General features: G+C 38.5%; 1 protein-coding gene across 4 annotated transcripts in view; it reads left to right on the plus strand.

The window, feature by feature from the left end:
* LOC137298265 (V-type proton ATPase 116 kDa subunit a 1-like) overlaps nt 1-18,639 on the plus strand; it is a 28,115-nt gene extending 9,476 nt beyond the window's left edge. Inside the window, exons 6-22 of one of the 4 annotated variants that reach the window (XM_067830442.1) lie at nt 1,275-1,381; nt 2,376-2,502; nt 3,154-3,236; nt 3,685-3,991; nt 4,508-4,658; nt 5,154-5,293; nt 7,025-7,161; nt 8,076-8,166; nt 8,507-8,625; nt 9,174-9,319; nt 10,631-10,692; nt 10,859-10,960; nt 13,051-13,098; nt 15,192-15,302; nt 16,276-16,396; nt 16,777-16,948; nt 17,588-18,639. In XM_067830442.1, coding sequence (XP_067686543.1) covers nt 1,275-1,381; nt 2,376-2,502; nt 3,154-3,236; nt 3,685-3,991; nt 4,508-4,658; nt 5,154-5,293; nt 7,025-7,161; nt 8,076-8,166; nt 8,507-8,625; nt 9,174-9,319; nt 10,631-10,692; nt 10,859-10,960; nt 13,051-13,098; nt 15,192-15,302; nt 16,276-16,396; nt 16,777-16,948; nt 17,588-17,681 — 2,118 coding nt within the window. In that variant the 3' untranslated portion in view covers nt 17,682-18,639. The remainder of the gene's footprint in view (nt 1-1,274; nt 1,382-2,375; nt 2,503-3,153; nt 3,237-3,684; nt 3,992-4,507; nt 4,659-5,153; nt 5,294-7,024; nt 7,162-8,075; nt 8,167-8,506; nt 8,626-9,173; nt 9,320-10,630; nt 10,693-10,858; nt 10,961-13,050; nt 13,099-15,191; nt 15,303-16,275; nt 16,397-16,776; nt 16,949-17,587) is intronic. The other 3 variants (XM_067830443.1, XM_067830444.1, XM_067830445.1) reach the window with 3 other exon arrangements.
* Nucleotides 18,640-19,285: the final 646 nt, after the last annotated feature.

Below are 19,285 nucleotides of genomic sequence, written 5' to 3' on the forward strand. Positions count from 1 at the left end.
CAGCTCAATAAAGTAACACAAGCCTGTAGATTGTTCTTAGTTAAGCAGAAAACAGAAGTATCTTAGTGGGTTTGGCACATGAATTTTTGAGTTGATTATAATGTAAAAACAAATGGCTTGGTTAGTAATGCTACAATATATCATATATGACGGGTGTAGATTAGAATGTGTATGTGGCTCTATAGCATGTTGCACTTTCAAGGAATGTTTGGCCATTTGAGTTTTGAGGCATTGATGTGTTACTAGTTGATTTGTATTGAATTGATTTGTTTTTTCTGTACTCTTAAATCATCAGTTGTTATTGCATGATAGTATCCATAGGTTGTTGTCTATATGTCAGTAAATTGTGTTGTATAGGTATATGTAGCAAAACAGGAAGCTGTCATGGTATGTGGATGAATGTTTACATACAGTAAAGCTCTGTATGATCAAGTTCAGTTACTGTAGACACAATGCTTGCTAGTTTTATGATTAATTTTACAACCCAGCAGAATTATGACTCATGAGTGAAGTAAATAGTCTTTGATACAACCTATCCAAATGTACGCTGAGATATTGTTCATTTAAAGTAAGTTTATATTCTTCTCAGTTATAACTTGAATGTATCTGCACCATGAATGATATCTCAGTTTTTCAACTTAATTAAATACTCAATCCATGTTGAATTTGTGTCAAATATTAGTCATAAAATTGTAATTATTATTTTTTTATGATTCCCAGTTATTTATGTTCTGAAAACTGAACATGCAAGTATAGTGTATAGATGTCAGAACTCATTTTTCAGCAATACTATACAAACAGAAAGAGAAACAATTGACCTGCCATCCTGTGCCTCCTGTGTTATTGTCTTTGGCGTTACCACATAATTAATAAATAACTTTTATCTTCTTCAAGTATTAGCAAGTGTGACCACAAAGGAAATTACTGAACTTGTATAAAATACTAAAGCAGACAGGATTACATGTATAAGAGGTGATGTTTTCTCATCAAATGTCTTGAGCAGTGTTTCAGGCATTTGATCTACAAAGCCATGCAAGTATATACATTCTTTTCAGCAAAGTTTTCTGTGGAGTCGTACTAATCTTTATGTCAGTACTGTTACAATTTGGAAAGAAAGTTGTGAAAGTAGATTTTGAAATGAATTCAGTAAATTTATTCAAGTTCCACAGAAGACTTTCTTTTTGACAGTTGCCTGTTGTTTGTGCCTGTGTGTTGTGTTGTGCTACAGTAGCAGGGAGGGACCATTATATTGTTTTGTACTCATCTTGTACTAGGCTGAATCTCATCACCATCAGGCAATGCATGATCCCTACTTGGCGGAAGAAAACATGGGTCTGCTGGGCGAGGAAGCACATCGTGCTGGACAGGCACTTCGACTTGGGTGAGACGGCAGAACACGGTGGTTCATTGTGGTTGTAATCTTCATTTTTAAACTGAAATCTTCACTTCTCAAGCTCTTCAAACTTCAGGAATTTCGATTTTAGATCACTTTGATCTCTGTTTGTATTAGTTTAACTACTAAGGTGTGCATCAGTATGAATGGATGTAAGGCTAACACTGAGAATAATTCTTTTGGTCTCAGTTATGAATTTTGAGTTTCATTGCTCATATCAAATTGTACTGTACTGTTGTAGGTGTTTGGTTTACATTGACAGGATAGGAAGAAACACAGGCATGTGTATTATGATGAAAAATATGTATGTCTGTCAAGACAATGTTACATTATCAGCTCAACCTATCTTCCAGCATTAGTCAGGGTCATGTTAACCGGGGATATACAAAAGACACTATTCAGCACAGTACTGAAGATGTTTTCCTTTGATCCCATTCATAGTGATAGATGCTCTATTTTTTATAATCTGCTGCTGAAATTAAGTTGTGTTATTCATGCACCTTTCAGGCCAGGGCTCACTTGCACAAAGCAGTCTTAGTCCTACAGTGAATGTAACTCCCATTCTCCAGCATAGGCATAACATAGTTGTGGTGCTAAGATCTCTTTGTGCATGTGAGGCCAGATACTACATCTTAAGGTGGGAATATTCCCAGAATATCTTTAAAGGGCTTAGTCACCAGAGCACATTCTAAACTATTTGTAGGCTAAATAATTGGCTTTTATATGATATTCAACTATCAGGGCCAACTTAGATTTTCGAAGCTCTCTTAGGCCTGTGATAGTCTTAGCTGCCATACATTAACATTAAATAACCACTGTCTTAAGAGAGCTTTGAAACTCTAGGCCCTGATGACTTCTGAGCTATTGAGACTGTATATATAATGAGAGCCAAGGGGATATTCTTGAGGCCAACCCTGTTCTACAGCAATATGGGATCTCTGATAAAATGTCAGTATTCCACAATAACTCTGAACTTTGGCAGGTTTGTTGCGGGTGTGATTCTGCGCGAGAGAATTCCTGCATTTGAGAGGATGCTGTGGCGAGCGTGCCGCGGTAATGTATTCCTGCGACAGGCTGAGATAGAAGCCCCTCTCGAGGACCCTGTCACGGTATGTTTCTCAGAGTCACCATCACATCATTATATGGGAATTTTCAAATCCAAATATTCAGGTGATATACTAGTTTCACAGACTTTGTGAATTGGGCTCACTTGCACAAAACAATCAAAGTGCTACAATGATTGTAACTCCCATTCTCCAATGTAGGCTTAAGATAGTCGTAGCACTAAGATCTCTTTGTGCAAGTGGGCCCTTGGTTATAATTGGTCTTAAGCAGCATTTACCTGATGTTAGAGTTGACTTGCGGGATTTGGTGGTCCGATTTGTTTTGTGAATCGCAGGATTGATTAAGACACATATCCCTTTATTGCTTTTCCATCATCTGATGTGCCAGGTATTCAAGTACACATATTATTGTCTGATAGCTATCAGGAAGCAGTTCAAGTCATCCATGTTCACTACTATATTAGCACTGTTTGATCATAGAAATGGTGTGAAATGTGTTCATATTTTGCAGGATCAATCCTGTTTAGATTGTCTTTGATACTGAAGTATTACAGACATATTTAGTCTCCATCACTGTCTGGAAGAAGGTCTTAAAATGTTTTCCTGTACAAGTATGGGCAATATAGGACAGCTTGTTGTCCCTTGAGTGTACTGGTTTGGTCTATGTAGAACAACAGTGTCTTACTGCATTTACAGGGGGACCAGGTGTACAAGTCCGTCTTCATTATCTTTTTCCAAGGAGACCAACTGAAGAGTCGTGTAAAGAAGATTTGTGAAGGGTAAGACCTTGTTTTTCTTAAGTGACGGACAAAAAAAATGTTGAAGACATTACATGGATGAAAACAGAGTTGAATTGTTTGGTTTTGATAGAAGAATATAAATCTGAACTGAAGAGAACATTTTCTCTGGAAATAGCAAATGTTGACCGTTTATTGGCCCCTTAGATTGTATGTGAATATTCAAGTCTTTGTCTATTAGGAATTTTAGATTATGGGATGTAAAATAGCCAGAAATTACTCTGAGAACCAAGCAGAATCCATGCAGTGATCGTAGTGACATTTATATTTTATGCTCACCTTAATTAGAAGGAAGTGAGATGTTTTAGGAAGAATACTTTTTGACTGGCTTCGGCCTATTTTCACTGTCATAAATGAACATCCTTCATACCTGTATGGTAAATATGATGTCATGACAAGTATGTCAGTGATGTTGAATATTGATACACAGATTCAGAGCGACCTTGTATCCCTGTCCCGAGACCCAGGCAGAGAGGAGAGAGATGGCTATCGGAGTGATGACGAGGATCGAAGATCTCAACACCGTGCTGGGTCAAACGCAGGACCACCGGCACCGGGTCTTAGTGGCAGCAGCCAAGAACATCAAGGTGTGGTTCATCAAGGTCAGGAAGATCAAGGCCATATACCACACACTCAACATGTTCAATCTGGATGTCACCCAGAAGTGTCTGATTGCGGAATGTTGGTGTCCAGTCGTTGACCTGGACCGAATCCAACAGGCTCTCAGGAGAGGCACGGTAAGATTGTGTGGAATTAATTGATTGTTGAAAAATTACAAGAGAGGGGTGGTCTTAGGGCTTATCTCATGCTTTATGAACTGAACTACAGTTCAGAGGGGGATTGTTTGGGTGAGTACCCTTTGCAAACACTTACAAAAAGCACAGTTATAGTACATAGAGTTAATTCTCAACATCAGGCACCCTGGATATATGGGAGTTAGGCTTATGTCACACATAAATCCTGGCTGCCAGTAGTGATATAGTAGAAATATCACAGAATTGTCAGTGCATTAAAGGGTAGGTTAATTGTATATGTTTTGGAATATAAGGGCAACACACATGTATGGACAGTTACTCAGTCTGATGTATGCTTATCTGTGAGATGTTTTGAGATTCACTAGAACTGAGTAGCAGACATTGGAACATTGCCCCCCTTGAAGCAACACCTGAATCACAGAGACAAACGCTGATCCTTATCCTAGTGAGGTGTCAATCTTTGATTGTATATGTTGTATGTTGATTGTGTATTGAAAGGAGAGAAGTGGAAGTAGTGTGCCGTCCATCCTGAACCGCATGACCACCAAACAAGAACCACCGACGTACAACCGCACCAACAAGTTCACCTCCGGCTTCCAGGCCATTGTCGATGCCTATGGTGTTGCTAGCTACCGAGAAATGAACCCAGGTCAGTGACTTTGCTGCAGTAGAGTTTGTTGTGAGGATTCGGTGGCTGTCTTAGGAGAAAGAGACGTCTGAAATGTTTGTTTTCAAGTGTGCCATGTGTGCTATCATTTGAATTTGAGGGGCCAACACAGGAATATTTTTCATCCGTATTAGAAAGATGTTAATCTCACTTTCTGCTGTGTAATTGGCAGAAAGTTCAGAAAGCTTTTCATCTTTTCCTTTTCATTATTATTGATGAAGTACTATTTCCCTTATGCCTCTGTTCACCCACTGGTCGGATGAGAGTTGCTGCTGTTGTATACTGAGCTGAGAATGAATATCAAGTCCATACAGATGTTTGGGTGGTTTGATAATATGTTAGCTCTTTGAGCTTGCATGGAGAACATTGTATGAGAAACCAGTAACTTTAAGCTGGCCTCAGCTATCCCATTATGATGATACTCAAGGAATTGCAAACCACCTGTGTTGCTGAGGTGCATTGTGCGTTTCTTTTCAGCACCGTTCACCATCATCACCTTCCCATTCTTGTTTGCTGTGATGTTTGGCGACATGGGTCATGGAGTGATTATGTTCTCATTTGCTTTGTGGTTAGTGGTCAGAGAGAAACAGCTGATGGCCAGGAAGATCGACAATGAGGTATGTCTGTCAGTGAGTGATATGGTCAATGTGTGTCATTAATCATTGTTCACAGATCCCTTGTTTTACATTTCACTCCCTGCCTCTTTTTAAAATATACACATGAGCATTAATTAAGCACCACCAAAAATGATTGTCGATTGTAACAAAAAGGGATCAACCAGTTATGTCTAAATACACGTGCAGTTAGCATGAAATTCATGTGCTGACTCAAATGCATGCTTTTCTTGCTAAAGTTCTGTCATGGTACAAGCGACTGAGGGCTATGAAAAGGTGAAATGAAGTATTCTCATTGCTTTCTTATCAACGCATCAATAAGTGAACAGTGCTGAAGTTGAACTTTTTGGGACATGTTGAGGCGTAGGCTTTCTGAAAATACCAGATGGCAGATTATTGGTATGCATGAAGCTGGTTTGTATTTTCGCAGCATTGGGTCCAGATTGAATATCAATCACACTGTCATTAGTCGGCTTGTAAGGAAACATGCAGCCACTGGTTACGTCAAGGATCGTGCACGATCAGGAAAGCCGAGAAAGACCACTCCCCGTGATGACCGTGCCCTAGTTCGCCTAGTGAGATGCAGGCCCATGACCAATGCCAAAGATCTCAGAGAACAATGGAGAAAGGGTATTTGTCTCTCAACCAGTACCATCTGAAGGAGGCTCAGGTCTGCTGGACTCCGTGCACATTGTCCAATCAGATGTCCCTTACTCACTGATAGACACAAGGCTCGACGTTTGACGTGGTATAATCAATGGCAAAACCACAATCTGAGGACATGGCACAAGATCCATTGGTCCGATGAGTCATTTTCTACTTTGTGTTACTGATGGCTGTTGGCGAGCTTGGAGAAGGAGTAATAAGGGTTGTCTTATCAACAGTGGATAACTGTAAGCTGAATCTTATCACCATTCAAGTGACACTCAATGGTCAGAGATACCAACAGAAAGTAATGGAAGCTGCTGTTGTCCTGCATTTTGATAATCACCCGTTCGCCAGTTGGCCAGTATTTATAAATGATAATGCTCGGTCCCATCGTTCCAGAGCTGTTATCGCATACTTGCAGAACAAGGCAGTTGACAGATTACCTTGGCCTGTGAGGAGCCATGACCTCAACCCAATTGAGCCTTTGTGGGACCATCTGGGGATGAACAGGAATGAACAGTGAACGTTTTTTGAGAACTTTGTGACATTGTCTGTGTGACCATAGTTTTGGACATGATTATTGATAACGTTTTTAGTGCCCCATATGACCGTCAATAAATTACAGCCGAAAGTTGTAGCAGTGTTGGTAGTTGATGGATTGAGACTGTAGATGGTTCAGTTAACGAAATAATAACCATGTTTTGGTTTTCATATCATGAATGACTAGTGTGTTGTGTTAAACACAATCTTATTGCATGAAAATGGGTTGTGCTTAATTAATGCTCATGTGTATAATTAGGCCCAAATCTCATATCTCTACAAATTGGTACCTTTATGAAAGCTGTGGAGATCTAGTTCAAAATATATCTTCAGCAACCCGTGCTTGTCATAAAAAGCAGGATTGGTGGTCAAGTTCGCTGACTTGGTTGACACATGTCATTGTATCCCAATTATGTACTACTCATACAGTTACACTGTTTATTACTGCCTGATCCAGGCCCAACTGTTTCCATATTACTGCCTCATTGATGAGTGCTGCAATAAACAACAAACAAAATCCTTTATGAACTTTACAATTTCTTTCAGATTTGGACCACAATGTTTGGAGGTCGGTACATAATATTGTTGATGGGTCTCTTCTCCATCTACACTGGGTTTATTTACAATGATGTCTTCTCCAAGTCACTCAACATCTTTGGATCCAAGTGGTATCCACCACCAAAGTGAGATGCTTTGATAGTTTTGCCAGAACTCAGTTAGAGTCAAATCAGTTTGAATAATGCATTTGGTTTGAATAATTGCAGCAATTTGTTAATAAGAGTTGTGTCCCTTACATGTGCAGGGATCTGGTGCATTTTACCAGAATCATCCTGATCCTGCTACTAATTTTACTACATCCATTACACTACTTGCTGGTTTCACCAGGTGATAAAATAAAAAGCTGACATGCCATGAGATCATATTCTTAAAGATGTTCAGAGCACTGTTAAACACAAGCTACTTATTGCATGGCATGTCTTTGACTGCCAAGGAACCAGGGACTGCCTCCATAATGAGTGGAGGGAGCACAGGGAGTAATGATTGGTGGCTCCATTCACCTGTCTTTCCGTACTCACAGAAAATGAAAGGAGATATTTACTATTACCCTGCCTGGTGTCTGGCATAAAACCCGGACAGGGATATCAAAGGACTGGCACTAAAAAGTCTGAACTGGTAGAAACAGTTGCATAAGCATGTGTATTTACTATAAAGAGTAGCAATAATGCATGTTAAATTTCATGGCCCCTTTCAGCACCGTAAAGAATCAGACAGTTGGATAATAGAGCTGTGACAATATATCGTAGCATCAATAATCATGATACTTTACCAGACGATAAATATATCGATACTTTTTTCATGTTGTGATACTTATCGTTGAGCTTAAAATTGTTAATTTTCTTAAGTGTCAACATTTACACTGTTATTTAATATCAAAACATAAGTTTTTGATGACAATGACTGTATGTGATGTGATGTGAATTGAATTGTTTCATTTTGTATCGTCTCACTCCAAGATACCATGATACATATAATATTGTGAATTTTCTGTATCGTCACACCTCTACTGGATAACTATTTGGATGTTGTTTTGTTCCAGACCATACACAGTCAGGGGTGAAGGTTCACTACAGTTGAACCCAGTAAACACAACTGTCAATGGAGACCCTTATGCCATTGGAATAGATCCTGTAAGTTCCAGTCAGTCTGCCTTACATGTATGGGACAGGATGCAATGTAGGATATTCTGATGGAGAGTGGAATCTCCTTCTATAACTGTTCGTGAATTTGTGTTGATATTAAAGTCAGTGTTTAACAATATATGTTTTGCTCAAATGAATTTTGATGTGACAGTTTGTTCTGACATAATATCCATCTGCATCCATCTCCTGTTTCTGTTATGAAGTCATAATGACACAACCGATCCTGCAAAGTTCGTGTATTTCTTTTTGCAAGTTCTTGAACAGTCAAGATTGGTAGATTTCATTTGTTATTTGTAATTTCCTGAGTCCTGATTTTTGTGTTTTTCAGATATGGCAGATGGCCTCAAACAAGATTGCATTTACCAACTCCTTCAAGATGAAAACCTCTGTGATTCTAGGAGTGTCACAGATGTTTTTTGGGGTAACACTTAGTCTGTTCAACCACAGGTATGTATGACAGTCAGCTACAAATGTCTTCACATATAATTTGAGGAAAAGCTGAATGTAAAACCTGTTTACTTAAGTAACAAGATAAAACACCTGTTTTGTTAGGTCACAAGAAATCGGATTTTCCACCAAGTAATCATGAAGTGTTTAGATGCTCAAATATTTAGGAACCACCTCAGTGTGTGTGTGTGTGTGTGTGTGTGGGTGTGGGTGTGGGTGTGTGTGTGGGTGTGTGTGTGTGTGTGGGTGGGTGGGTGTGGGTGTGGGTGTGGGTGTGGGTGTGGGTTTACTTTCATGCTGCCCTCAGCAATATTCCAGCTATAAGGCAGCACAAACAAAAAACAAGTGTCATTCCTTCACTTTTTGGGATAAGACTCACTATGGAACAACTTCATAAATCACAGAAAGAAAACTTTTTTCATGTTCGAAACAATTTCTTCACACTTTATTTTTTTTTAGCTGGGGAGTGATGTGGGTGGGACAGAATCTTGATGACTGTTTGAATCCAGTAATTATGTGAAGTCATCATAAACGTGTTCTCTTATCAGGTACTTTCAACGACCCATCAACATCTTCTGTGAGTTCATCCCCCAGGTTGTGTTCCTCTTCTGTATGTTTGGCTATCTCATCATCCTCATCTTCTACAAGTGGATTCACTACAACTCCACCATCACAGCACCAAGCCTGCTCATTGGTCAGTCTGTATTCCCCACCTAGGATATATTTCTCTAATTAGAGCACATATAAACTTTTGATCTTGTTCCATCGACTTGTGTTGGGAATTAGTTGAAGTCTCACAGTTGATGATTGCTTCATTACTAATGAACAGTCATCAAAAAACAATTGGATAGCATCATTTTTCAGATTTTCCTATCCAGGTTGATATTGCAGATATAACATGATGCAACTTACTACTTTAAGGTGATGTTTTCATGAACATAAACATTCTGGAGTCTTCAAGATCAGTCATGACTTTTCAGTTAGTGAAGTCAGTTTTCTAAGAAATAAGTTTTCAGACCCACACAACTTTGAAGATATATTTTGTGGCCAAGTGTTTTTTCAAAGACTAAAACAGTAGTTTGAAAATCGTTAGTGTTAGATTATGAGAAAATGTGTTCGAATGCTTGGTCATTTGGCCACTATGGCCAATCTTTGATTATTATTACCCAGGGATGTAATGCGGAGGGATATAGTTGACGCCTTGTCTGTCTGTCCATAATCATTTTGTTTCTGGACCATATCTTAAAAACTGTTTAATATTTTTGGATGAAAATTGATAGATATAATAATCTGAACCTGTGGTTGTGCCTTTTACTATTTACAGATTTTGGGTATTTTTATTTTTTTATCTTTCCATGGAACGTTTTGATCTCAGTCTAGTGGTGGGAAGGGATTCGTTTCCGGAGCAGAACTCAAAACCGTTCAGTATTTTTCTGCAAAACTTGGTAGATATACCAGTCAGAACCTAAAGTGGTGCCTTTTGCTATTTACAGGTTTTTGTGATTTATTATTTTCTCGGTTTCCATGGAAACGTTTCGGATTTAGTCTCAAGAGTGAGAGGTGTGTTCTGGAGCACAACCCAAAGACCTTTTAATATCTGCCAGCAAAAGTTGGCAGATATGTGTGGCAGACCCCAGAGTGGTGCCTTTTGTCATTTACAGCCTTTTGTGATTTATCATTTTCCTGCTTTCCATGGAAACCATGCGGACTTAGTCTCAGAATGGAGGAATGGCTTCGTTCTCGGAGCTTAATTCGAAAACCATTTCATATCTTTCAACAGATCTTGACAGATATATATGAGACAGATCTTGAAGTGGTGCCTTTTGCTGTATGCAGATATGTGACATTTATATTTTTCATGACTTACATGGAAATGATTCAAACTTAGTCTAAAAGGACATCAAGGAGCCGTCAGATGATTTCCCCTTTCAAATATGTAGGGGCCAGGGGTATATGTCATCTTCTGATGACTCTTGTCTTCATTGAGGTTTTGTTTGTTTTGCAGGAGCAATCAATATGTTTCTGTTCAACTACCCTGATGGTACTATAGCACTGTACAATGGACAGGTATGATATTATCTTTATGCATATATGTTTGAACATACGCTAACATGTTAACATGGTTCATTGACATACCTGAAGTGTAACAACACTTTCCAAAATCATGTTTGTATTGCTTTTCACAGAAACCTGACACAGCCTGCACTAGAGTTATGTTATTATTTGTTTACAGAAAGAATTCCAAGGGTTCCTTGTTGTGGTTGCAATACTATGCATTCCCTGGATGCTGTTGGTGAAACCATTCTTCCTCCGCTACGAGCATCGATACGGACAGGTATGGAACCGTTTTGTCAGTTTATGTGAATAGCTTAGAACATGTGAGAACTCATGGACACTACAAGAATAACATATTCCACACGTGTGCTTCTTACAGAAGTAAATACTGCAGTGTGTACCATGCCTTTCTGGTGTCTCATGATCCTTGCTGTCAGTGATGTTCTAGGGTGTCAATGTGTACCACATCATAGACAATATGGTATCACTGTATCGTGATCCATGTCATCTGTAATATGGTAGTTCATCAATATGTAGCACATGGTTGACCACATGCTATCATGATGGCATGATCAATGCTGTTAGTGCCATTCTTGTTCGTCAGTGTGTACAACATGGTAGACCGGGTGATATCACTGTCACGTGATCCATGTCATCTGTAATATGGTAGTTCGTCAGTGTGTACAACATGGTAGACCGGGCGATATCACTGTCATGTGGTCCATGCTGTTGGTGATGTGTTTTAGTTCGTCTGTGTATACCACATTGTAGCCCAGATGGTATCACTATCACATGATCAATACTGCTTTTGACAGTTTAGTTCGTCATAGAGTGCCAAATCATAGACCAGGTGGTATGACTCATGTGGTCCATGCAAACTGTAAGATGTTAGTTTGTATATATGTACCGCATCTTTTATCAAACTGAAGTAATTTCCTGTGGTCCATGCCATTAGTGATGGCTGGCATGTGTTGATGATACCAGTAGGTATTGTCGTGATTGCCTATGCCATTCTCTTAGTGATCTTAGATCTACACAATCTTAGTCTGTGTCTTGGTGGTATGGAAAGCCTACCCTTGAAAGTGTCCAGTCTTCTTGAAGAGTAACTGCATAAAGGGTGCATGTGTTTGGAAACTGCGACTGTCAACATGTTTTGGGATGGAAGGTGATCAGGTTATGTCCTCATATCTGTCCTGAAAACATTATACATGTGTCATGGGTCTCCCTTCCTTGACATGCCTGTAGTCATGGTGACCACTGACAGCCCACTTTTACCTGTAGCCTTATTACAGAGTTTGTGAATTAATGAGTCAGGAGTACAGAAGCATGATTACCAACACTTCAGGGCCAGTATCTGTATATTGTGTTCAGTTTATGACCTTGAGTTGGAAGGTTTATGTCAAAAATAATTTGGATACAGACACATTTTTATTACAAGTGTAGGGATTGTGTGTCCCCTGATGATGTGCTTTGTTCATGGTCGTGTTATGGATCAGACATATAATTAGCATTACTTAGGAAGTATTTTACTAGGGGTCACCTTATATCTGCAATCTTTTTATAAGCGGTGATGTATGGTAGCTGGCAAGAGGAAACTAATTTTGGAAGAATGTACTTTCTAGTGAAGTGTTAGTTCACAACTTAAGAGTGGGCAGCCACATGGTGTAAAGTATTGTCTTGTCAAACCAGAGTCTTGGGTTGGATTCCCTACATGGTTCCATGTGTGAAGGCATTTCTTGTTAGCTAATACAATATGGCTGGGATAGTGCTAAAAGTTACTTATAAACTCACTCACTCACTCACATGTTTTCTTAATTTACTTCCTCTTTCAGTATGGCTTTGCTTATTCTTGATGAATAATGTTCTCTTCTAGCCTTCTATCTTGAGTAGTTGGTGCAGCAACTCAAAAAGTAGTTTCTGCATGTTTCTATACTATGCTGATGATAATGCTGTAAGAAAGCTATGGACATTGTCAGTGTAGCAGGAAAATTGTTTTCTTGTAACATTATAACATCCTTTTGTTTTTATATGGGGTGGTGAGCTAGTCTAGTGTTTACAGAATTTTCTCTTCATACCGAAGACCCCAAATGGGTACAATGTGTGAAGCCCATTGCTAGTGACCCCTACTATGATATTGCTGGAATATTGCTAAGCACACTAAACAAACTCTCATTTTGTTCCTGTACAGTTTTGATATACCACTTTGTGAGCTTTAGTAGCAGTGTGTTTAGAAACTATTGATCATGAATTGTAAATGTTCTGTTGGACTTACCAGCCCTTAGGCACTGCTGATCTTCTACAATGTTCCATGGACAATAAACATTATTTCATTAGTCAACATTCGGCACAAGCTCTCTATGCCCATTTCAGTTGAAGAGTTTAACATTCCTGAATGGCAGCCAGACCGATGACACCGAGGTAGCATTTGTGTCATTTCTTAATTCACCAGGGGAAAGTACTAACCCTAGCCAGCAGGTGATTCTCGAGTTAATCCTTGGTCCTTTGTGACTTGGTGAGGGTGGATAGCTTGACTGAGCTTGTGGATGCAGCTGGATCAATGCCTGGAGGCTTTCTTTACCTATTCTAGGTGCAGGTTCCTCTCTATCTTTACCTTACTTCTGTTCAACAACTGACAGATATTTTCTGTAGGTATTACTTTTTGATCATCTATTACATATTTACAGTTTCTGTCAAGGATGGTTATAAGAATGGAGGTTATTTTTGTTTAAAAAATTATAAATGTATTTGAGATGTTTTAAAACACATGGTCACATTTGTGTTTCTTCTTGTAGTTAATTAATATGTAAAGAATACTAGACTAGCTCAGTCAAGTCAAGCTAACATCATTGTACTCCCTGCTAACTAAAGCTTTTCTCAAGGAGTTGAGTTCTTATTTACCATCCTATGTAGTATTGGAGTATTTACACAGATCTGTTTATGGATGGATGCCTGGAACAATCATATGCAAGTTTTATTCTGCAGTATGTAGGATTCGTGGCTGTGTGGTGAGCAGCTGTCTAACTGTCAGACTGTCTAACTTGTAAGCCCTAACATGCAGAGCCAGCTATGTAGACATCCACACACAAGGTGCTATGATACATGTATCTACATGGTTTTCTATCATATTTTCTTCAGAAAAATTATGTAATATGTATTTGATAAGATTTAGCAAGATCAGATTATAGTGTGTGTGAACTTGGTGGTTGTACATGGAGGTAAATATACATATCTAGTTCGAAAGATGGATGTAAATATTGAAAACCTTCCAAAGGTTTTTATGTACATGTACTTTCAAGGTAACCCCTGTTTTTGTTGAAGGTTTGATGTGTTTCAGCCTTAAGATCATACGTGTGAATAGGTAACCATGTGTTAAACTGAGAGGGTGTATTGATTCTGGATTTTGGCCAGGAATATTGTTAATGTTTTATGCTGGAAGAATATCAAGATGTGTTTAATGACTGCAAATCAACATCACTGTATGATTTCTGACATTTTTTTATGATTTAATAATTTGCATTTAAAGATTTTTTTTCATGACATCAAACAAAAAGCAAAATAAAAATGAAGGAAATATTCTCTCACAAAGTATCCATTACTGTACTTACAGTCATGTCATGCCACACACAATTGCGCGTCTGCAATTATCTCTTTCAAATCTTGTTGGCTGGAGTTTTGAGAACAGATTGTCACTGAGGATTAACTCGAAGAATCAACTGTGATAGTTCCTTGAACAGCATGATGTCATTCTGGATGTTGTGTGCTCCCCTGCTAGCATTTTCCACAACTTAGGTCATGAAATATTCAATCTTTTGCTAATTGCTTCTTGTCAAGTGAATTTTGTGGCACGATCGAGAGTTATCTCATAGCAGTACTGTATGTGTTAGATTCGGTCAGTGTATGTTGATTTGCATTTGCATTAAGCATTTGGAGGTTTCTGCAAACTTTGACACTGTTTTTGCATGGGAAGAGGGATAACTGATACTCAATTTTTCACTCACTGTTGTTTTTGGCATGTTGCTACACAAGATTTACTCAATTGTATGTTGCTCAGTTTTTGCATATGATTCTTTCCCTAATCAATCTGTCAACTGAACAAAATTTAACCATATTAACTGCATTTAGGTAGTGGTTTTGGTTGATTTGTGAAATTTGACAGGTTTGAATTGACAATTCTTGAGATTTTTATGTGATACATGTATTTCAGTTTGTAAATTAGACACAGGAATATTAGTGCATTCATTTCTTAATTCCCTGTCTAATCCTTTTATATTTTGAACAGAATAGGCAAAACTAAAGTTTGAAATTTTTTTTTGACATATTGGAGAGTTCTCTCCCTTTTGGTGACAGCATGGCATGAATGGACTTGGATTGTCACTCTTTTCATCGATTGTTCAAGAATGTTCCTCTGAAAATCTGATTGTAAGGTTGTAGTTTGCAGAAATCTAGCATCCATTTTCTGTCCTGTGTCTGGTGCATGTCCTGTGGCTGACTTAGTCGTGTCTTGCTTCCAGTTCAAACACCAGCAGCTCTCCGTCAACAGCGGCGACCTTCTCAACCATGACCAGGAAGTTGTACATAATGAAGTGGGGTCCGGACTTCATCATGAGGAGGAGGAAGAAAAGGTGAATAGGCTTGCCCAAAGTATTATGGAGCTGTAGGGACAAAAAGGCGGTACTCTCCAAGGGAATATGAATTAGCAGTTTTCTACAAGGTGATGGAGTTGCCTGTTACACCATCGTGAAATGGAAACAATGTCTATATAAATTGTCTCATTATTCTTTTGCCCACATACATTGTCTGTGATTTTCCTGCCAGGACTTTCAGTCTTTCAACAAAGTTGGGTTGAAAAAAAGGGTAAGGTCTACGTTAACTTCCTGAATGGAGATCTTAATTGCTGTCATTTAATGACCCATGATGAGATTAAGCTCTGCCAAGAAGAAGGGTTATTCTGTTTATTTTTATCTATTTCATTGCCATAATTGTTCCTGAAGGTATATAGATATTTCGTAGAAATGGACTGTGAGAGCCACTTGTGATATAGTTTTTGGCTGCCAAAGTGTATCAGAGACATTAGCCTTCAGTATGACTTAAATATACATACTGGTATGTGCATGATATCTTGCTGTTTATATGCATGTCCTTTAGTCCTAGTCACATATTGTATGTATATTACTCTATCAAGCATGGTTATACTTCTGTAAAGAGCCAATCAGCTTCTGTTTCTGCAAGTTTCAATTTCCATTTATATATATGCTAATAATGCCCTGAAAAGTAACTTGTATTTTATGTGAAAATGTATGTAGCTTTGAGCTTGCACACAGTATGGGTAAGGTTTGTATCTGTCAGTACAAAGATAAATATATACAAACCCTGTGTTAACAAAGATATACAGATACTTGTGACAAAGGGTTTGTGTTTGACTTTTGTCAGGTGTCATACGAAGATATGTTTGTTGTATGTTTGACTAGGTCCTTACACTGAAAATGTTTGACTTTGAAGAATGATCTGTTTGACTAGTGACTTGCACTGAAAGCTTTTGATTTTGAAGAGGGATCTGTTAACTACTGACTTGCATAGGATGTGTTTGTTTGACAGGTGTTTGACTTTGCCGAGGTGTTCATCAACCAGGCCATCCACACCATTGAGTACTGCCTTGGCTGCATCTCGCACACTGCATCCTACCTGCGACTCTGGGCTCTCAGTCTGGCTCATGCTCGTAAGTCCTTCAAAAGGATTTTTATTTCTCCTAATATCTGTCACAGTAGTATTAGACCTTGCTTGATTCACGGAAAGCTAAGAGTCACCAAACTCGTTGAATTCTTAGGAAAGAAGTACTTTGCTCGATATTATTTTGCTAATGTTGGGTGTGTAATAAATAAAGTACTAAACTATGTCCCATGCAACACCACATTTGTGAAACTTGGGATTGGTATCTGTATCTAACTCGCTTTTGCTCGTTAGATACCAAACCATTCATTCGTTTCATAAATATGGTATTACATGGTTTAGTATTCTCTATTTATCTCATCAGTGCTGAAATATTATTTCCACCTAAGAACCCATCATAAATAATATTACTTTCCTACTGATGAACAGAGTTGTCTGAAGTGCTGTGGACCATGGTTCTGCGAATCCCTCTGTCTATCAATGGCTACTTCGGAAGCATCATGATGTTCTTTGTGTTCATGGCCTGGTCCAGCCTAACTGTAGCAGTGCTGGTGGTCATGGAGGGACTGTCTGCCTTCCTGCATGCTCTACGTCTCCACTGGTAAGAAGCAGTCATTTGCTCACATATACAGATATGGTAAATACATACTCCTTGTTTTCACTGTAGAGAATCATGAAAGTTCAGGTAAAAAATGCCTGTGATCTAAGCAGCTTTGAGTTAAGCGTTAGAATCATTAGTAAATTCCTTCCTCCTGACTGTAAACAGTTGTGTGTAGAAACACCCACACATTCGGAAACATTAATGGAAACTTACTGTGACAGATAGGTAAACAATGTATTTTGAGCAACTAGACCATGCACCCATCATTTGTATATTGTGGTGCCCTGTGGGCATGGGTGGCCCAGTTGTGCAATTTTTTGTGCAGAGTTGCATTCCTGGATCCCTTAAACTTTCCTCTCCACAAAGCTGACATATTTTGATGTAACTGGACTACATTAATACAAAGTCATTCACATTGATGTCCCATATTATGATCTTTTGAACACCCTGAGAGTCAAGTTTTTCCACTTTTAAGCAGTATCACGGCTGGTGACACCCAAAATGTGCTTCACACATTGTACTCATGTTAGGAATTCTTGGTCTTCAGAGTCACATGCAGACACTTTAACCATTAGGCTAACCCCACCGCGCCTCATTGATGACATGATACAGTGATACAACCCACTTTCTCTTCCCCAGGGTTGAGTTCCAGTCCAAGTTCTACAAAGGTGAAGGTTACAAGTTCCAGCCCTTCTCCTTTGAACACATCCTTGACCATGGCGGCGAAGAGTAGATGTCTGGTGACAGTTTTAATTACATCACTTTATCCATGGAGTCAGTGCTAACAATGACTAACGAGTTCTAACTGATGTTCATTAGACTTTTGTTGTTGTCATTAGGTTGTGTGTGAGATCTGAAAACTCAGTTTGTGATGATAGTGATAATCAGACACTGATATTTGTAAATGTCTATTGGTTTGTGGATAAACAGATATGCTAAATTTGGCACTATGTATACAAGGTGATCACACAGCTTACACATTGCTTTTGTTGGTTACTGCATGAAATGTCAAGAATTAACTGCTGCATTTAGCAGTATTCCAGCTATGTGGTGGCATGAACAGAGCAGAGCAGTGATACTGTAAAATCGTATTATGTCAGATATACCTCTCAGTGCATATAAAAGGTGTTTGTATGGTTAAAATTTACTTCATGACTGTTGAACACATGATCTGACATCTGTCTGTACTGTCATGGTTATAACTACAGAATATTACATAATCAGATGTACCGTCAACGTTCAAACCCAGTTTTAAATTTGTCTCTGGGAATGTTGAGTTTTGGAGTTTTTTTTTCTTTTTAGATCTTCTACCCATCCTTCATTATTATTATTTCAGGACACCTAGTTGATGCATCTCTGTATTTCCAAAAATCCTTGATCTTGACTGGAAAATTTACCAACTGCTGTCTTACGCAAAAATATAGCATTAAACCACTTTAATGGCTGATTGCTTGTTTGTGATTCAGATACCATGTGTTTTGAAACCTGTGGTACAGATAAAATAAAGGAAAATTGCTTATCTTTTGGGATCATGCTCTTTGAATCAGTTTTGTTATTCTAGGACAGTTTGAGCTTTTTGTTAATTATCTTTCTCCCAGCAAGACTTTTACAACCTTTAACTTACTCCTTGTATGTACCTGTATTGTTATTTATTGCTGTTGTACAGTGTTGTATTAAATGATGGAGCAGTGGTTGTGTTTTCTTCCTTCAATTCTGTCATGGAGGCTAGTTCAGCAACAGTGCCAATATACACAGGTCCAGTATTCTAAAGCTAATGATGGAACCTGGCAAAAGCAAACCCGAAAGAATACTTTTCAAAGCAGATTAAAATGAAATGACTGATTAATTTCACTTAAATTTCTACAAGGAGTGATCCACTAACAGTTAAAACTATTGTGGCAGCGACTGTTGCACTTCAGTTTGGCAGCCACATCTCACAAACCCCTATCCACCACAACTTAATAAAATGAAATGACTGTAGTACAGTGTCTGTTGTTACACACAGTGGTGCAAAATGACTGACCCTCTTAGTAAGTAGATATCATTCAGACCTTAAAAATAAACACTGCTTGTAGCAGTATCACAGCAGTATCACTGTGGGCAAAACCAGAAATGGGCTTCACACATTGTACCCATGTTGGGAATTTGAATCTGGACCTTCGGAATGACACACAACTTTGTGATGTCCCAAGGTATAGAGCTATACAACAAAAACATTACTAAACTTGACTAAGATATTTTATGGATTAATCTTCTTTAATCTTTTCCACAGATCCCTTCATCAGGTGAACTATCAAAAGCCTATCAAATGTCAGTTCACCCGAATGATCCTGAAAA

This window comes from Haliotis asinina, chromosome 10, assembly GCF_037392515.1.
Source record: "Haliotis asinina isolate JCU_RB_2024 chromosome 10, JCU_Hal_asi_v2, whole genome shotgun sequence".
Lineage (NCBI taxonomy): Eukaryota > Metazoa > Mollusca > Gastropoda > Lepetellida > Haliotidae > Haliotis > Haliotis asinina.